At 37.7% G+C, this 20627-nt stretch overlaps 1 protein-coding gene across 1 annotated transcript in view; it reads right to left on the reverse strand.

Annotated features, from left to right (window-relative positions):
* Phex (phosphate regulating endopeptidase X-linked) overlaps window positions 1-20627 on the reverse strand; it is a 189115-nt gene that overhangs the window by 91762 nt on the left and 76726 nt on the right. Inside the window, exon 12 of the mRNA XM_005334811.5 lies at window positions 12456-12557. Coding sequence (XP_005334868.1) covers window positions 12456-12557 — 102 coding nt within the window. The remainder of the gene's footprint in view (window positions 1-12455; window positions 12558-20627) is intronic.

Genomic DNA, 20627 nt, shown 5'->3' on the forward strand with positions numbered 1-20627 from the left:
ACATTATTATAATCCATGGCCAGCACAGCAGAGAAGGAGTTCAGGATGTACATAATTAAAATATTCTGTGAATTAAAGGATGATAAAAGAGAGAAAACACGGGCAGCAAAAGATCATTTTGAAAAAGAGCTACATAAACAAATATAGGAAGCAAAAGATTACTTCAACAGTGAGATAGAGAATCTAAAGAAAAAAACAAACAGAAATCCTTTAAATGAAAGAAACAATAAGCCAAATTAAAAGTTTAATTGAAAGCATCACCAACAGATTAGACCACTTGGAAGACAGGACTTCAGATAATAAAAACAAAATATATAATCTTGAAAATAATGAAGACCACACAGTAAAAATGGTAAGAAACCATGAGCAGAGCATTCAAAATATATAGGATACCATAAAAAGACCAAATTTAAGAGTTATTGGGATATAGGAAGGTATAGAGTTCCAACCCAAAGGAAAGAAAATCTATTCAATGAAATAATGTCAGAAAAAAATTGAAACATGAAGAACAAATTGGAAAAAGATTCAAGAGGCTTACAGGATACCAACTATACAAAATCACAACAGTTCCACACACCAAGGCACATTATAATGAAAATGCCTAACTTACAGAATAAGGAGAGAATATTAGAAACCACAAGAGAAAGGAATCAGATTACATTTAGGGGCAAACCAATTAGGTCATGTGCAGATTTTTCAACCCAGACACTGAAAACTAGAAGATCCTAGAACAACATATATCAAGCTTTGAAAGAAAAGGATGCCAACCAAGAAACTTGTATCCAGAAAAAATTAAGCTTTAAATTCAATGATGAAATAAAAAACTTCCATGATAAACAAAAGTTAAAAGAATTTACAACTAGAAAACCTGCACTACAGAACATCCTTGGCAAAATATTCTATCAAGAGGAAATGAAAAACAAAAATGAAAATCAGCAGAGGAATGTATTACACTAAGGGAAAAATTAATCAAAGGAGAAACCAAGTCAAGTTAAATAACAAAAATTAGAAAAATGGATGGGAATACAAATCATGTCTCAATAATAACCCTGAATGTTAATGACTAAATTCACCAATCAAAAGACATAGCCTAGCTAATTGGATCAAAAAAAAAAAAAAAGACCCAACAATATGTTGCCTCCAAAAGACTCATCTCATAGGAAAAGACATACACAGACTGGAGGTGAAAGGTTGGGAAAAATCATACCACTCACATGGACTGTGGAAGCAAGCAGGAATGTCCATACTCATATCAAATAAAGTAGACTTCAAGCCAAAGTTAATCAAAAGGGATAAAGAAGGACACTACATATTGCTCAAGGGAACCATATACCAACAAGACATAACAATCATTAATATATATGCTCCAAACAATGGTGCAGCTATGTTCATCAAACAAACTCTTCTCAAGTTCAAGAGTCAAATAGACCACAACACAATAATCATGGGTGACTTTAACACACCTCTCTCACCACTGGACAGATCTTCCAAACAATAGTTGAATAAAGAAACTATAGAAATCAAGAACACAATAACTTAGACTTAATAGACATATATAGAATATATCAACCAACATCAAGCGGATACACTTTTTTTCTCAGCAGCACATGGATCCATCTCAAAAATAGACCATATATTATGCCACAGAGCAACTCTTAGCAAATACAAAGGAGTAGAGATACTACCATGCATTTTATCCAATCATAATGGAATGAAATTGGAAATCAATGATAAAATAGAAAGAAAAAATTTTACATCACCTGGAGAATGAACAATATGCTACTGAATGAACAATGGGTTACAGAAGACATCAAGGAGGAGATTAAAAAATTCTTAGAGGTAAATGAGAACACAGACACAACATATCGAAATCTCTGGGACACTATGAAAGCACTACTAAGAGGAAAATTCGTTGCATGGAGTTCATTCTTTAAAAGAAGAAAAAGCCAACAAATAAATGACCTCACACTATATCTCAAAGCCCTAGTAAAAGAAGAACAAACCAGCAGCAAAAGCAGTAGAAGGCAAGAAATAATTAAAAATCAGAGCTGAAATCAATGAAACTGACACAAAAAAAATTGAAAAATTTGACAAAACTAAAAGTTGGTTCTTTGAAAAAATAAATAAGATTGACAGACCTTTAACCATGCTAATGAAAAGAAGAAGAGAGAGAACTCAAATTACTAGCATACGTGATGAAAAAGGCATTATCACAACAGACACTACAGAAATACAGAAGATAATTAGAAATTATTTTGAAACCTTATACTCTAATAAAATAGAAGATAGTGAAGGCATTGATAAATTCCTAAAGTCATATGACCTGCCCAGATTGAGTCAGGAAGATATATACAACTTAAACAGACCAATATCAAGTGAGGAAATAGAAGAAGCCATCAAAAGATTACCAACCAAGAAAGCCCAGGACTGGACAGATATACAGCTGAGTTTTACAAGATGTCTCAAGAAGAACTAATACCAGTACTCTTCAATCTATTTCAGGAAATAGAAAAAGAGGAAGTACTTCCAAATTCATTCTCCAAGGCCAATATCGCCCTGATTCCAAAACCAGACAAAGACACCTCAAGGAAAGAAAACTTCAGACCAATATTTCTAATGAATATAGACGCAAAAATCCTCAATAAAATTCTGGCAAATCCAATACAAAAACATATCAAAAAGATGGTGCACCATGATCAAGTGGGATTCATCCCAGGTATGCAAGGTTGGTTCAACATACGGAAATCAATAAATGTTATTCACCACATCAATAGACTTAAAGATAAGAACCACATGATCATCCCGATAGACGCAGGAAAAGCATTTGACAAAATACAGCACCCCTTTATGTTCAAAACACTAGAAAAACTACGGATAACAGAAACTTATCTCAACATCATAAAGGCTATCTATGCTAAGCCTCAGGCCAACATCATTCTAAACGGAGAAAAACTGAAGGCATTCCCTCTAAAATCTGCAACAGGACAGGGATGCCCTCTCTCACCACTTCTATTCAACATAGTTCTTGAAACGTTGACCAAAGCAATTAGACAGATGAAAGAAATTAAAGCAATAACTATATGAAAAGAAGAACTTAAACTAGCACTATTTGCTGACGATATGATTCTATACCTAGAAGACCCAAAAAACTCCACCAGAAAACTTCTAGAACTAGTAAATGAATTCAGCAAGGTGGCAGGATATAAAATCAACACCCATAAATCAAAGGTATTTCTGTATATCAGTGACAAATCCTCTGAAAAGGAAATGAAGAAAACTACCCCATTCACAATATCCTCAAAAAATAAAATAAAATAAAATACTTGGGAATCAACTTAACAAAAGAGTAAAAGATCTATACAATAAAACTACAGAACCCTAAAGAGAGAAATCGAAGAAGACCTTAGAAGATGGAAAGATCTACCTTGCTCATGGATAGGCAGAGTTAATATTATTAAAATGACCATACTACCAAAAGCATTATACAGGTTTAACACAATTCCATTCAAAATACCAACGGCATTCCTCATAGAAATAGAAAAAGCAGTCTTGGAGCTGGAGATGTGGCTCAAGTGGTAGTGCGCTCACCTGTCATGCGTGAGGCACTAGGTTCAATCCTCAGCACCACATAAAAATAAAATAAAGATATTTTAAAAGAAAAAAGAAAAAGCAATCATGAAAATTCATCTGGAAAAATAAGAGACCCAGAATAGCTAAAGCAATTCTAAGCAGGAAGAGTGAAACAGGTGGTATCACTATACCAGATCTTAAACTGTACTACAGAGCAATAGTAACAAAAACAGCATGGTACTGGAACCAAAACAGGCTGGTGGACCAATGGTACAGAATAGAGGACACAGAAACCAATCCACAGAATTACGACTACCTTATATTAGACAAAGGTGCCAAAAGCATGCACTGGAGAAAGGATAGCATCTTCAACAAATGGTGCTGGGAAAACTGGAAATCTATATGCAAGAAAATGAAATGTTTTGGAAAAAACATGCAAATTTGTTCTTTCTTCAGGTTTCCACTTTGTTAATTCATTGAAAGTTTGGGAAATCGAGGAATGTATTAAGTAATGTAATCAAATTATATCAAAGCACTGCTAAATATCTCAGGTTCTCCTTGTAGGCACTTCTAAGTATTTTGTCCAAAGTAGAACAATGGACTGAAAATCTACTGGTTAATGCACTGATTAGTATTTAACAAAAGACCTTTAATACAGCAGTTTCTTCAAGAACATTTTTTTAAAGAGAGAGATATAATTTTTTAATATTTATTTTATTTTTTTTTTTTAGTTTTTGGCGGACACAACATCTTTGTATGTGGTGCTGAGGATCGAACCCGGGCCGCACCCATGCCAGACAAGCTCGCTACCGCTTGAGCCACATCCCCAGCCTCTCAAGAACATTTTTGTTCAACAGAACAACTTGGAAGGGAATCTTCAAAGTATGAGCAAATGGGTTGATTCCAGTTCCATTTTGTGAGCATGCTTATTAATAACTCAGAAAAACAATAATACCAGAAAGTGAATTTATCAAATTATGAATTATATAGAAGTGAGAATGGTAGTTACACTGAATGACAGACCTGAGTTACTAAAGTTCATCTGGGATACCATTCTAAAGAATTATTTCTAAATTTTGGAGAAGAGCATTGTGAAAAACATGTTTATCATAGCAATAGCTATAATAGATACCCAACCATACCCAACTATGGGGAGATGTTTAAGTGATCTTCTGTATAACTAGTAAAAGAATATGTAATAATGGTGAATATTCTTTTATAAAGAATATGTAAAATTATGCAAAATACTTACAATATAAATGTTAGGAGACTAAGAAAGGAATCAAATTTACATACACAGCATTGTTCAAGAATGTCTTTTATGTATAGGGGAAATTACAGTAATACATCAAAATATAAGCAGTGGTTATGTTTGGGTGATGGAACTATTGATGAGTTTCTCTTTCTATTTCTGTATTTTACTTTGAAGATTTTCTTTAATGAACATAGATTTTCATAGCAAAAATAATAAACATGAAGAAGATGCAGAAATATTTTTCAAAAGCCAGAGCCATAAACAAAAACAACTAAATGCATCGTAATGAGAAGAAATGTGAAATTCTGGGATGAGGATTTTTAAAAATGCTAACTTTAGGACTGCAGCAACAAGGCTTAACAACAGCTCCTGTGAGATTAAAAAAAAAAAGACCTAGAAATTAACTGACTGTAAATTTGTTATGAGCCAACAGTGACATGCATGGCTGAGGGGGAAAGATAGCCATAATATCAGCTTCGGATTCCTTAATATAATTTGTATGCAAAACAAAGGCAGCAATAATATTCCCATTGTGCTGGGTGAGTTGGACTCTATCTAGAATATAGTGTTCAGCCTTGAACTTGAGCTTTAAAAAAAAAAAAGATGTTGAAAACTGGAGAGAAGCCAGCAGGATGAGGCATCATAACCGAAGCAGAGAGATTGGTTCTCACTTTGGCTGCATTAGAATCATCTGGAGAGTTGATTAAAATGCACATTCCTGGGTCCTCTTCCCGAATTTTTGATTCTATAGGTATGGGATGGAGCCAAGAATCTGCATTTCTAACTAGCATATAGGTGATACCAAGAAGCTGATATCACCTGCTCTGGAAAACAAAACACAGACTGTGAAACCAGAATGCCAGGAATGGAGTCCCAGTCTTCCCCCTACTAGCTGAATGACCTTAGGCAAGGTTGATTGCCCTCTCTGTGCTTTGGTTTCTTCATCAGTAAAAAGAAATAACTTCCGCCATATGGATTTTATGCCATTGCAGTATTTTGGCAGATGGAGCAACAGTGGAAAATGTTGGTGTGATTGGGCTCTGAGTGCCTCAATCTTCGCCCAGGGCACTCACCTGTGAGCTGGTGAAAAAAGGACTTCTTCAAGGAGTGAGAAGAAGTGACCACTTATTAACACAGACTTGATGTCAGGAAAATTTCCCCTATAATCACCTGGAGTTCTCAGAGTGTGGGTCCCACACCAATAGCATCAGCATCAACTAAAGACTTGTCAGAAATGCAAATTCCCCAGGCCACCTCAGACCTACTAGATCAGAAACTGTGGGGCTAGAACTGGCAATTTGCATTCTAAGGGGTCCCTCCTGATGGTGCTGACCCATAGTCAAGTGTGAGAATGAATAACCTAAATCATCACCCAAAACAATTGATATGAGGCACTAGAACATGGACATTTGATTAAACTCACTCCAAAAACATATCAGGAGGATGCAGCTCAGTGGTAAAGCACCTGCCTAGCATGTGTGAGGCCCTGGGTTCCATCCCCAGCATGGAAAATAAATACCAGGTAGAATATGCCTCTGATAAATATATACATCAAACTCTTACTTATACCATATATTTGCTTTTGTGCTTAAAACATATATAACACAAAGATGATACTGAATTTGTTCAAACTCAGAAAATCTAAAATCCACAGAGAAAAGCTATCACCTCCTATGATTTTCTCAGTAGGGGCTGCTTCTTATTTTATATGGGGAGGAGGGGGCAGGAGTGAGAGGTGGAACATCTGAGAGTCTAAAAGGACTCAGGGACCATGGGCTTAGGTTATCCACCCACCTCTCTAACCAACAGGAAAGCCCAATGACCCAAACTAATGAACTAAACCACACTCATTTCCTTTCTCCCACCGACCTATGCAACCAAAGCCTCTCCACTCCCACAGGACAGATGTTTGATAGAAGCTGCTGGCAGTGTTGAGAGTATTTCTCATGCTCTAGGAATTCATCTAAGTGCTTTAGAATACTGACTCCTTTAATCCAAATAACAAACTTCTATGGTAGGTACTGATCTCCCCATTTTACAGATGTGAAAACTGAGGACAATAGTGATGAAGTAATTTCCAAACAGGTCACAGAGCTAAGAAGAGATATAAAGTTGGTTTGGAACCTAGGCAGTGTTTTTGCAGTCTGTGTTATTAATCTGTATACTGCAATTTCTGTTAAGGCCAACGAAGGAAAGGAGATACAAGTAGGAAGTCTATTATGGCTTGTTTGTGTGTGAGAGACAGGGAACCAGAGAAATGGGGTGATAGGGCTGGTACAAGCTCAGTATGGAAGGCACATAGGAGCAAGAAGAGGAGGGACCCAGGGCTAGCAAGAGGCTTACATGCTGTTTTGCCCCTCCAGGTCCCTGGTAAACACTGGAGCTGGTATAGGAAGCAAGGTCTCTCCTCTCCTCTCCTCTCCTCTCTCTCTCTCTCTCTCTCTCTCTCTCTCTCTCTCTCTCTCTCTCTCTCTCTCTCTCTCTCTCACACACACACACACACACACACACATATACAATTTTTGTGTGTGGTGCTGGGGATTGAACCCAGGGTCTCACACATGCTAATCTCTCTAGGGAAATTCACCTTAAAAATAATGAAATACCATTCCATATCTATACAGTATCGTTTTGTTTTGTAATACTGGATATTGAACCTGGGACTCTCTATGACTGAGCTACATCCCCAGCCCTTTTTATTTTTTGAGACAGGGTCTCACTATTGCCCAGGCCGGCTTTTGAACTTACAATCCTCCCACTTCAACCTCCCAAGTAGCTGGGATTGTAGGCATGCACCACCACACCTAGCTGGGGTAACTGCATTCTTGTGTAGTTATACAAATATGCTGTCAGGTGTAATACGGATGAGAAGGAGACTTTGACCAAAGTCCTTCCTTTCCTTTTCTTCTACAAATCAATTTACAATGAGCATGTGCAGTGCAGCAGGAGTAAGAGAGTTAAGTGATTTAGCAAGGGACAAGGACTGCTGGTTGCAGAGTTACTGGAATTAGCAAGTAGGAAGAGCCCAGAGGAAGCCTTGCCCATAGGCTGCAAGGACATGGGCAGTGACAGGATCTGATTACATAACAGAGGGAGAGAGGAAGGAACTGGGTGGGCACTCTCTGAATAGCATGCCCCATGCACATGTTTGGGCTCCTTAGAAGCCTCCTCCCCTAAATTCTCTGGACTGCTTTGCATCTCCATGATATTAAACCATCTCCTATCTCCCCTGCATCCATGGCACTCCTGTACCACACTAGGAGTATAAAGGGCCCTGTAGACAGGAGTGACTGCAGATGACTATTCCTCATTCAGAATCCGCAGCTCCTGGCCCAGCACCTGGCACATCATCATTGTGCTGGAAATGTTTGCAGAATTGAGTTTGTTGAGATGCAGTGAAATGCATTGTCACCTTCAAGGCAAGGAAGTGTGGAACATACAATCTTGGGGCTGTGTCCTCAGTGGGGATCCTCTTAGAAGCAAACCCTGAGACAAGGATTCAAGCACATGCAGTTCATTTGGGAGGTGAAAGAAACACCAGAGGGGCACGGAGAAGTGAGAGCAGAATGGAAGGCAGTCAATAAAGGGCATCTTGCCAAGCAGCTCAAGCCCACTGGGGAAGCCCCGGGAGCTCTTGTAGAACACAGGAGAGGGACGAGGAAGCTGGGGCAGTACACACCATTGCCCATCAATTGTTGGTTGAGGGCTGCTGAAGAAGTTGTGGTGTGCCCCCCACACTGTACTCCAGGCCCTCCATGTGAGTGACACAGCAGGCTCGGTGGGAAGAGAAAGCTCTTAGGCAAAAGCAGGAGACTGCAGCTACAAGATAGACAGGTGAGCAATGAAGTGGTAAGGACAAGGTCACTGGTTCCCAAACTTTATTACCCAAGGGTTTAGCCCCACCCCTAGAGTGTGGGGGGAGGGCAGTATGTCGAAGGGATCTGCATCATAACAAGTTCCCTAGAGCTGCCTGTCAGGCTTTGCTGAGGACACAGGCAGGGCACTAACTGGTGGTACCAGAATGCATGCCAGAGGGAAATGCAATGCCTAGGATTGGCAGAGCTTAGAGACAAAGGCAAAGAGGTGAGCTACACTCCTGTTTTGCCCTCTGCAAGAGAACACTTCCCTCTTCATTCAAAGTCTGTGTGGGAGTCTCATGCCTGTGGAGATGGGAACATACAGCTGACTTCTCTGCACCTGCTGTGGCTAAGGCAACTCCCTCACAGCATCCTCAGCATGGTACCTCCCAGTGACTTCCATCCTGGTATTTTTCTCTGGATGTAGCCTAACAAGCTTAGGTCCTGGTGACAAAAAGCACAAACAAGCATTTCAGAAGGGATTCAGCATTTGGCTATATAATTCAGTTCAGCTGGGGATGAGCCTTGTTCAGAAAACTGCTCCTCCCGATCTGACCCTGAGCTGGCCAGGGTGGCTGAAGGTTACACTGAGTCCTTCTCCCTCCCAATTTAGGAATCGTTATATATTGACCTTGAAAGCCTCTTCCTTTGCTCTGGCAAGGGTAAATCCTCCAGAAGATACCCCCCAAATCATTCTTTTATCATCTTACACTCATTCACTGACTTCGATTACCAGAAAAATTGCAGGCCTCCCATCCTATGCTACTTATTTACAATAAGAGTACATGCTTGCAGGAAATGCAGAATCCTGAACAAAAACTGGTGCTTATTTCACAATACCAAATTTGCACTTGAAAGCTACACCATGTGTTTCAACACACAAAAGCATCCATGACCTCTTAAGAGATGAGCAGGAAAAGGCAGGGAGACAGAGATAACAAATTTACCCTTCACAGAAACAGAGACACCCTCATTTATCTTTTACAATGTTCACCCTCAGTAAAGAGCGCAGCAAAGCCACATGGACACACTTCCATTTTGAGATGGGGTCACTGCCACAAAAGCCACGGGGTTAGGCCTCAGACCACTGTGAATATCTGGACCACCCAGTTCAGGAAGTTGGTCACTATAGAATGCTGAGGTCGACACCTCTTAGGAGGAGCTTTAATTAGCTGCAGTCCAGAGCTTCATGGCAAGGGAAAAAAAAAAAAAAAGCTTCGGCTCCTCACAAATGGGAACATTTTTTCAGCTTTCCCAATGGGTTGCCAAGTGACTCAGCATTGGCCCAATGTGGGCACTATTATTGATGAGAAATCTTCCGCCTGGGTGATATACTGCATAAAACACATGCCCAAAGAACAGTGCCAAGTCATGCCAGGAAGAAAAGGCGAATTATTCACCTCCACTTCAAATGCAGGCAAATCCTTTCTTAATGCAGGGGCTACTCCATATCAGAAAGACAAAGCCCTGAGATAGTCAGAGATTTCCATCTAAGATTCAAGGAATTATTAGGCAGAGTCTCTCCTTTCTTGTTGACTATTAAAAGGCAATCAAATTGAGGACAGCAGAGAAAAAGGGCAAGAAAAAAATTTTCTTTTTCAAAAACAGGCCCAAAGTAGAAAGCTGCATAAAAGCTGTCAGCTCATTGTGTTCTTTATGAGTAGTATGAGCTCCACCCAGAGGTCATTTCTAGAACTGCAAGTTCATTTAATTTGGAGAAGGAAAACCTCCATCTTTTGGGGTCCAGGGCGGGACGAGCCTCAGAGAATTGCTGGAAATTCTTGGAAACATCCTTCATTCTTGCCTTTCATTAAAGGCACTACTCTGAAATCTGAAAGATAAAATATACCTGGGGAACCTAGGGAGATCCAGGAGGACAATTTGCCTTTGATATTTGTACCTGTCGAGGAACTAGCAAAGTTCCTGGCAGATTGAACTCAGCTCAAAGAAAGCAGAGTGTTCAAAGACTACTTTTAGAAGAAAAACTGACAGCTCTCATGAAATAAAATCGAAGACTGGAGAGCAACTCAGAGGGCAAGCAAGAACACGTCTAATATTAGAAATACTGGGAAGAGTTCTCCTTTAAGAAGGAGGTATGATCTGCTTCCCTAGAAAGCCCAATTGTAAGGCACCCACTCCCTTATGGAACTAGGAAGATTGCCTGGAGGCAATCTTGATGCATACTTCTCAAAGAACTGACTGAAGTTTCCAGAACATTCCCAAGCATCTGTCCATTCATAAAACACACACACCCTCACAATCCACCCCACCCTTGTGGCCTTGAACTAATTCATACATACACTACCCCAGTCCCTAAGGAGTTAGGATAAAGAGCCCCAAATATGCTGAGGCCTCAACTGCCCAATTCTGTTCCAGATATCCCAGATATCTACCTTCTGGAGCACTTTCCATAACATTCTGTGCACTCCTGACCTTTCATGACTTAAAAGACAGCTTTGACAGACCTTAGAGGGGAAAACAAAATCAAATTTACCATTTGTCTTCCGCCAACACTCCCCCACCCACCACCCAAATTCTGTCTTCACTAGAAACACTGAATAGCTTTTTCACATAAAAAAGGTCATATTAAAGCTCTAGAAAATATCCTTGCTAAACTTCTGCACACTCCCATTTCAATAAGTCTAAGCATTCCCAGAATGTTGCCCTCTTTGTTTCTTGATCATAATGCAAAAATATTTATGCTTGGGGTTGGGGATATAGCTCAATGGTACAGTGCTTATCTAGCATGCACAAAGCCCTTTGGGTCTCCAGAACCAAAACAAAAAATAATTTAGTGCCCAGGATGACTCAGTATGATTCCCTAATGATAACAATCACACTGGCCTAAATCACAAATGTTCAGACTGTATCCTAGATCCATGAACCAGGCTGGGAAGGGGATCCAGAAAGCTATAAAATTTCTAGGCATCCCAGGTGATAGCTATTATCAGAAAGGTTTCAAAACACCTCTTGAAAGAAAAAAATGCTCCAGATTTTATAGTCTCCCAGCTGCAGAGTAGCATCCATGAACAGTGTACCAGGCATGCTATACCCACTAGAGCTCCAGTTCCATCAGAATACCTAGAATTTAAGATGGGCTCAATTTTTTATTTTTAAAAAGCAATACTGTTAATACTTTCCTCATTTATTCCCTTATCTTGTTTATGGTATCAGAAAAATTTACAAGGCCCACCAAGTGTCTACTGCTAACTTTTGTACTCCTACACAATGGTCTACTACTGGTCCACAATTGATAAGCATGGTCTTTGGATCATTTGTGTTAAATGATGGGCTAAGAAGTAGATCTATTTGGTTACTGGAAAGGATTTGCCTCAGGACATTTGCACACATAATGCACAGAGAAGAAGGACACATGGCCAATACAGGTTTTCTTCTTCTTTGCATCTTGAGGGCTCTTCTGCCAGCTGCTCCGGATGGCTCCCAACTGCTCTGCATTCTGCCATATCCAATGGTGGCTTATGGCAAAATTCACTAGGTAGCAGGCCATGAGGCTCTTATAGACAGCAATTAGAAGGGAAAGCTGAATTATTTTGGGTATTTGAAAATGCAGTTAGAGAAAGAAAAAGTCAGATGTTATTTTCTCTTAACCCCCAGTAATGAAATCTATTTATTCATCCAAAAGCACACACCTAAATCTGGGCTCATTCAGAACCAACAGCTCAGTCAATATAAAAATCAACTACATAGTCAATGTCATCATGAAAATCCATTAAACCAGAAATCATATTTTGTTCATCAAAAGGAATTCTTACCTTTTCTTTGGCTTTCTTTTTCGTCCCTGCATCCATCCAGTCATTTTCTTTCTCCAGCATATCAATGAAGGCCCAGCGAACACCCTCAATCAATTCCTCCATCTACAAGAAAATACCAAAGAAGAAGTCTCAAAGACAAAAACTTCAGACAAGGTTTTCTGAACTAAAATTAGCTTGTGTAGAAATAGTTCAATGTTCAATATGATGAGGAAGAGGTTTTTCCAGCTTGACCCCATATTCTGGCAGCATTTATTCTAAAACCAGTAGATTATAGCCTTTTCTTTCCATGAGAATAACTGGATAGCCCAGCTGCAAAAGGATAATGTGTTTTTATTATTTCTAATAGGTTATGACTAGGAGGTGATCTGCTTAAGCCAATTTCAATAATTTAATAGGGATCTGAGAAAGACTAATAAAGGCACAGACTGTGTATTTCAGATAGGTATTGCAGAAGAAAGTGAACGAACAGTTGGAAGTGGTACTGTTAACCAAGAAACAGGCAAGAAGGGCCATTACTCCATTACTTTGCCAACATGAATCAGACTTATGCCAAGACCCCAAATCTTCCCAAATTGAGTGCCACTGGTCAAATCAAATGCTTGGCTGTTCTCTATCATCTTTCTACCCTCCTCTCTACTCTCTTTTAGCTCAGCAAAGTCCCATTATTTCAGATCTAGAATGGTAGATACAAAGGGAGCTTCTACAGAACATCTTCTAAAAGGCCTGTTCCCAGAAATTCAAAGAGTGAGGCTACATTCACAAAGAGGACAAGTTTTCCTTAGCTTTGCTGCCAGCATCTACAGGCTAAGAGAGGACTGGGAGAAAAAAGACCATGACACTTAATTTCAGAAGCCACACAGCAGTATGAGGAGGCTATGCCTGTCTGTGGGTGCATACCCTTCAAAATCCCATCTCCTACAGAGATGCTCTGGCTTCCTTAATAGGCACCCAAGAAAGAATAAATATTGAGGTCTGGCCCCAGAAATAAGTTAAATTTGAGATTATGGGATTATAAATCAATTTTAACATTACCTCTAGAAGGAAAACAGTTTAAATGTTTCCTTTGTTCTATAAGGAATTGTAGGCAGGAAGCTCAAAATAATTTTTTTTCTGTTTAATAAGTTTTCAGCTATGTTTTCAGTTCAATAACAGTTGTAAGGGAACCAGAGCTGTAAATCAGTGGGCTGGGTTCCATCGTATGTAAATAAGAACAAACAGCAGATGGAAGGGGGTGGGGGGGAGCTTCACAGCTATTTCTTCCCAACTTAGTAAAAACATGTAAAAGAAGAGAAACCTCGACTTGGGATTGGGGCATAAGAAAACATGAAATAATGGTAGAGCAAAGGTCCTATAAAAAGCATTGTCAATGGTTCCCAACTTTATCTATACATTGGGAGCTTTGGAGGAACTTAAAAGAAAACTGATCAAAAAATAATGAAACATTTTAAATTAAATAAAAAATCCTGAGGCCCAGGCATCAGGATGTTGATGTCATTAATCTAAGTTCTAGCCTGGGCTCTAGGAGTTTTGAAAGCTCAGCAGGTGATTCTAATGTGCAGCCAGGGTTGAGACCCACTGATCTAGGGGAAGCCATTTATTTTACAAGTAAGGAAATTAAGAGCTGATGATCTGTCCAAGATCATATAGCCGGTGAGGGTCAGAGCCAGGCCCTGACCACAGAGCTAAAATGACAATTGTGAGCTCAGAGCTTGTAAGAGCAACAACAGTATCCTGCATAAATTGGACGAAAATGCCAGGAAAGTGGAAGGGAACCAACTGAAAAATGCAGAAGTCAACATTTTAAACAGAAAACACCCATAAGGAGGGTGTGAAAATGGCCAAGAAATCTCCAGAGACTAGATCTTCTGCATACGCAGTCATCGGCACCCCAAGTCTTTGTGACCTCATCACGCAGCAATGGCCTTCAGCCACCCCATCACCTACATGTGGAAAGAGAAATACATCCTCCACATTAGGGAGGGGCAATGGGGATGGAAAGAAGCTAGGAGATTGATTTGAGAGATTTAGTAACCAAATGAACGGAACCAGGTGATTAATTGTATGTGGGAGGCGAAGAAAACTGGGAAAGTTAGATTAATTCCTAGGCTAGGCTTCAGTGGTTATTGTTGCCATTCTCTAAGACCAGAAGCATGGGGAGAGAAAGAGGGATAGGGACAGAAGCCAGATAACAGGTGCCTGGGGTTATAGCTCAGTTGGTAGAATACTTGCCTGGGACATGTAAGGCACTGGGTTCCATCCTCAGCACCACATAAAAATAAATAAATAAAATAAAGGTATGTGTCTATCTACAACTAAAAAGAAAAAAAGAAAAAGAAAAAGAAGCCAGGTTACAGTGGAATAAGGAGAGCACTATGAACTAAAAGAGTTAAGGTATAGGTCTGAGGGTTTGGGTTTGGGTATGTTTGCTGCTACTCCTGTTTTTATTATTGTTATTTTATTGTTGCTATTGAACATGTGAGATATTTGACTGTGTTTGAATACCAATGGAAAGGATCCAGAAGAGAAGGGATTGGGGAAGAGAGAGTTATTAATGGTCTCTGAGAGGGCAAAAGGAAAGATGGGGCTGGGACCCACAGACTATATGCAAGGATTCATCTTAGACAGGGGACAGGACTATGAGAGAGGAGAAGGATAAAATGGATAAAATAGTGCACATTTTGCAGAAGAATCTACAGATTAGATAGTAGAAGGTTGGGAGAGTCCTCATTTAATCATGTGGTTTTTCTCCATTAAATAGGATTGAGTTCTGCTAAAAGGATTTCTCTAAAAAAAATTCTTCAAACATGGACATTCACATCTTGGCAGCATGAACAAACTGCTAAGAAGAGGGGTATTTACAGATGAAGGAAAAGAAAACAGTAAAAGTTTTCCTCTCAATATCCTGGCCAGCATGTACCAATAATAGGAAAAATAAGTGAAAGAATAAGTTTAAAAAGTTGAAAATATAGGAAAATATTTATTTGGGATAAGGTGTATGTAAACTAACCTTACATTTTGGTTTAAAATAAATTAATCAATCAAATTAAATAAAATAATCACAATCCAAGCCAGAGAGATCTTTGGCAAATTTTAGACTTTGGGATATCTATGTTTAATCTTAAGGTCATTTTACTCCTATTTTCTTGGGGGCATTTATAATGAAGTATATACTTGTTATTAAAATGGAGATGAGTGTTCTGGATAACTTTTTCTAAGTAGCATATACCCTCATGAAGACCATAGGACCTTCTCTGGCCATTCTTAGACATTATGATGACTTAAATTCATTAAAGTTTTGTGGGATGAGGTAGTACCCATCTATAATCCTAGTGACTCTGGAGTGTGAATTAGGAGGATGGAAAGTTCAAGGCCACCCTGGGCAACTTAGCAAGGCTCTGTTTTAAAAGGTAGCAGGGCTCTAAGGATATAGTTCAATGGTATAGCTCTTGCTTAACATATGTGAGGTCCTAGGTTCAATTCCTAACATCACAAACAAACAAAAAAAAAAACAGTTTTAAGCATTTTTGCATGGGTTTTCAAAGTCCTTTGCCAATAACTTGTTAATTGCCATTCCAATTGGAAATGGAGGCAAAAAGATTTAATCTCATTATCTGGATGAAGAATGACAAATAGTTTACTCACATGCAGCTTCCCCCCTTCTCTGCCGTTCTTTTCCTCCCCTGAACCATCACATCTGTCTCCCCTAAATCCATCTTTTGATATCTCATTCTCTTTGTGGTTATTTCATACATGTCAAACACAAGTAAATCAATTCATTTTTGTTTTCCCATGAGCTTCAGCTGGTCCTTGCCCGTGAGAGCAACTCTGTTCCAGCCCCCATCTCAAGTTCTTTTTTTTTCTTTGCAGAATTTATAGATTTATTATATAACATTTTCTGTGAAATGGTGCTGAACTACCCCAGCAGACTTCAAGAACAAGGGAAATCTTTGAATGTGATTAATGTCATTGGTTGGAATGTCAATGCAAATACGAGAAATAATGATTTTAGCATACTGGAACTAGGAAGATAAATCACTGAACATTTATGATTTTTATCTTTAGACTACTCTCCAGCATCACATAATAACATTGCATTCAGTCAAGTCATGTTCCCTGAGGCAACAAGAATCTGATATAATTTTAAAACAAGAAAAAAGAGAAAAATAGGATTTCCTCACCAAACCTTGATCTAACACCCCAACCAGCCATCATATGGCATTATTAGAAATCATTTAAAGTAGAAGTCATCAGGTTAAGTTATCCATAGAAAATGTTTATTTAGAGTCAAAGATCAAAATGTAACATATAAAAATTAAAGTGTTATGTGGTAAAATCTGCCACATTCAGGGTAAGGGCCCGCCAGACAAAGCAACAGTGCTTTGAGAGAAGTCAGTTCATCCACCATGATTATTTGTAATTTCCTTCAAAGCTTTGTCTCTGGCAATAAAGAAACCTTACAAAGCCAACTCAAGTCCTACCCATGGATCCCAAACATTTAACCCCATACTTTAAGTCCTATCTCAGAGTGACTTTCAGGAGTATAATCAGAACGATACAGATGTGCTAAATTGCCTTCCCCTTTACATTTATTTGGAAAGATCTATAACAAGATCTGTAAAGATCTATAAGAAGATCTGTAAGCTTTGAGAACAGAAAACATGATTTAGATCAAATGAGATCAAGCAAATAAAAAAGTATTTCACAAATTTAAAATTGTTAGTTTTATGATTTCATATTTCACACTCTATGATTTTCATATCTCACATGATTTTTCACACACGATTTCATATTATGTTAATACCTAACATTGTCATATAGCCAATGCTCAGTAAATACATATTGATCACTTTATGCTTTTCAAAACCTCCAGTGGAAGTTTTAGCCAGAGCAATTAGACAAAAGAAAGAAATAAAAAGCATATAAACAGGAAGGGAAGAAGTTCAATTACACCTGATTGCAGATGATATGATACTATCTATAGAAAAATGTAAAGACTCCACCAAAATACTATTGGAACACGCATTCAATACTGTTGCAGTATACAAAATGAACAGCCAAAAATCTGTAACATTTTTATATACCAATAAAATTACTGAAAAAGAAATTATGCAAGCAATTTCATTCACAATAGCTACAAAAAATAATATACCTAGGAATAAATTTACCTAAGGAAATGAAAGACTTCTACAATGAAAATTACAAAACACTGATGAAGGAGAATACACACACACCAAAAGACAAAAAACAAACAAATAAAATGGAAACACCTCCCATGTCCATGAATTGAAGTACTTTTGTTAAAATGACCACACAGAAGGAAGGGGATTGAGGGGAAGGGAGGAGAAACAGGAAAAAGGAAGAATGGTAAGTGAATCTGACTTAACTTTCCTCTATACATTTATGAATATACCACAGTGACTCTCACCATCATTTACATTCACAATGAACTAATTTTTTTCTAAAAAAAAGCTATAAATAAATAGCAGGAAGCTCAGTAGAGGGAAGAGAACAGGAGAAAGGGGAAGTACTGGGGACTGAATTAGAGAAAATTATATTCCATGATTATATAATAATGTCAAAATGAACCCTAATGTTATGTATAAAAAATATTTTTAAAATACCATACAGATTGAAAGTAATCATCATGAAAATGCCAATGACACTATTCACAGAAACAGAAAAAAAAATCCTAAAATTCATAAGTAAGCACTTAAGACCCCAGTAGTCAAAGTAGTCTTCAACAAAAGGAACAAATATAAAGAACTCAACAATATCTGATTGTAAGACATACTTCAGAGCCATAATAACTAATACAGAAGAGTACTATCATAAAAATAGACATACATACCAGAGGAATAGAATAAAGATCCCAGGAATAAATCTACACATCTACATCCAACTGATTCTTGACAAAGATGTCAAAAATCTATGCTGAGAACAAGCTGAGAGTAGTGGTACATGCCTATAATCCAGGTTACTCAGGAGGCTGAGGCAGGAGGATCCCAAAATGGAGGCCAACCTGGGCAATTTAGCAAGACCTTCTCTAAAAAAATAAATCAGAAACAACATACATTGTAGAAAGGACACCTTTCAATAAATGGCTCTGGGAAAACTGGATTAGCTATATGCAGAAGATTGAAACTTGGAGCCTATCTCTCACACTGTAAAAAATCAACTCAAAATGGATCAAAGACCTAAATGTAAGACCTGAAACTGAAAGTATTAGAAGTAAGCACAGGGGAAACATTTCAAGACATTGGTACATTCAATGATTTTTTTAAAAAAAAAAAATATGACCCCAAAAGTACAGGAAACTAAAGCAAAAATAGACAAATAGAATTATAGCAAAAAAAAAAAAAAAAGCTTTTGCACAACAAAGGAAATAATCAACAGAGTGAAGAGACAATTTCAAAATGGGAGAAAAAATTTTGCCAGCTATTTCATCCAAAAGAGAATTAATATCCACAATATATAAAGACCTCAAAATACTTAACAACAAAAAATTTGGCAAATGGGGGGCTGGTGTTGTGGCTCAGTGGTAGAGCACTCATCTACCATGCATGAGGCACTGGGTTCGATCCTCAGCACCATGTAAATGTAAAATGAAGATATTGTGTCCACTTAGAACTAAAAAAATAAATACTAAAAAAAAGACTGCTAGCTTTAAAACAAATTGGCAAATGGAGGCTGGGATTGTAGCTCAGTAGTAAAAGCACTTGCCTAGCACATGTGAGGCACTGATTTTAAGCTTCAGCCGCATATAAAAATAAATAAATAAAGATATTGTGCCCATCTACAACTAAAATGAAGAACTGGCAAATGAACTAGTGAAACTTCACATTATGTACAACCACAAGAATTTGATCCTAATTGGAATAAATTATACTTCATGTTTGTATAGTTTAAAATACACTCTACTATCGTGTATATCAAATAAAAAATGGCAAATGATCTGAACAGACACTCTTGAAAGAAGAAACAGACAACAGGTACATGAAAAAAAAGATACCTGTCATTAGCTATCAGAGAGATGTAAATTAAAATTATGATATCAATTTACCCAGTTAGAATGAATATCATTTAAAAAAATAACAAAGGCTGGTATGGATGTGTAGTACTGCATGTTCTTTCTCATATGTGAAAGTTAAAAAAAAAAAGTTGACCTGAAAGTAGAATAGTGATTTATTAAAGATTAGGAAGGTAGGCAGATAAAGGAAGCTTGATTTTATCAGTGTACTTTGTATACATGTATTGAAATAGCATACTAAACCCCATTGATCTATACAATTAAGACTTGCTAACCAAAAATAAGATTAAAAAAATAAAACAAAACCTTCCAATAGACACCTGGCAAAGAAGTTAAATTGAATCAAACTTTTTTCATATATGTTCATGTGTAACAGTTATTTCAGCAATACTAAGAGAAAATACCAAACTTCCTCACAGAAAGTATGTGATTATTCAAGTAGGACCAGGAGGTTTACCAAAATGGAAGCTGAAAATAGAAAAAAAAAATAATGCAAGTTACCCTTTTCAAATGAAGCCATTTTTGAAAAGAGAGACCTATTCTGATATAGAAATTCAAAGCCTGAATCTATGGAACTTATCAGTGAGTAGCAAATCCATCTTTATATTAGGAGGCAAGGTTCCCAGCAAATATCTCTGGAATGGTTCCAACCTACAAACAAATATAAACTTTAGTGGAAATCAAATGACTCAATAAGTTTGTCTAGTCATTCTGACATTGGTGATGTCACTGTGGCACAGGACAAATAGCTAAAAATGGTTAAAATATATAACTATATATCACATAACTTGTAGAAATATTATAGGATAATATAATTCTGAAAAAGACAATAAAGAAAAAATTATCGAGGTTGATTGTGTGCATCAATCTTAAATTAATATTCTGCTAATAAAATTCTTAACTAAAAGGCATAATCTTGAATAGACTTTCTTCTTTAACACAATTAGAAGTTATCATATCTTAACAAACCGTGAGCTTAAAATGTTTCCAGTCTTCCTAGTGTTTTAGTGCATGGCCAGGTTCCTTGACTTTTAACCACTTGATTAATGAAAGTGCCAAATGTAACTCATTATCAATAATATTTATGATTAACCCTGAAAAAATAGACTGCAATCTCAGGGAGAGTGTCCTAAATCTTTTATTTC

The sequence above is a fragment of the Ictidomys tridecemlineatus genome, chromosome X, assembly GCF_052094955.1.
Source record: "Ictidomys tridecemlineatus isolate mIctTri1 chromosome X, mIctTri1.hap1, whole genome shotgun sequence".
Classification (NCBI taxonomy): domain Eukaryota; kingdom Metazoa; phylum Chordata; class Mammalia; order Rodentia; family Sciuridae; genus Ictidomys; species Ictidomys tridecemlineatus.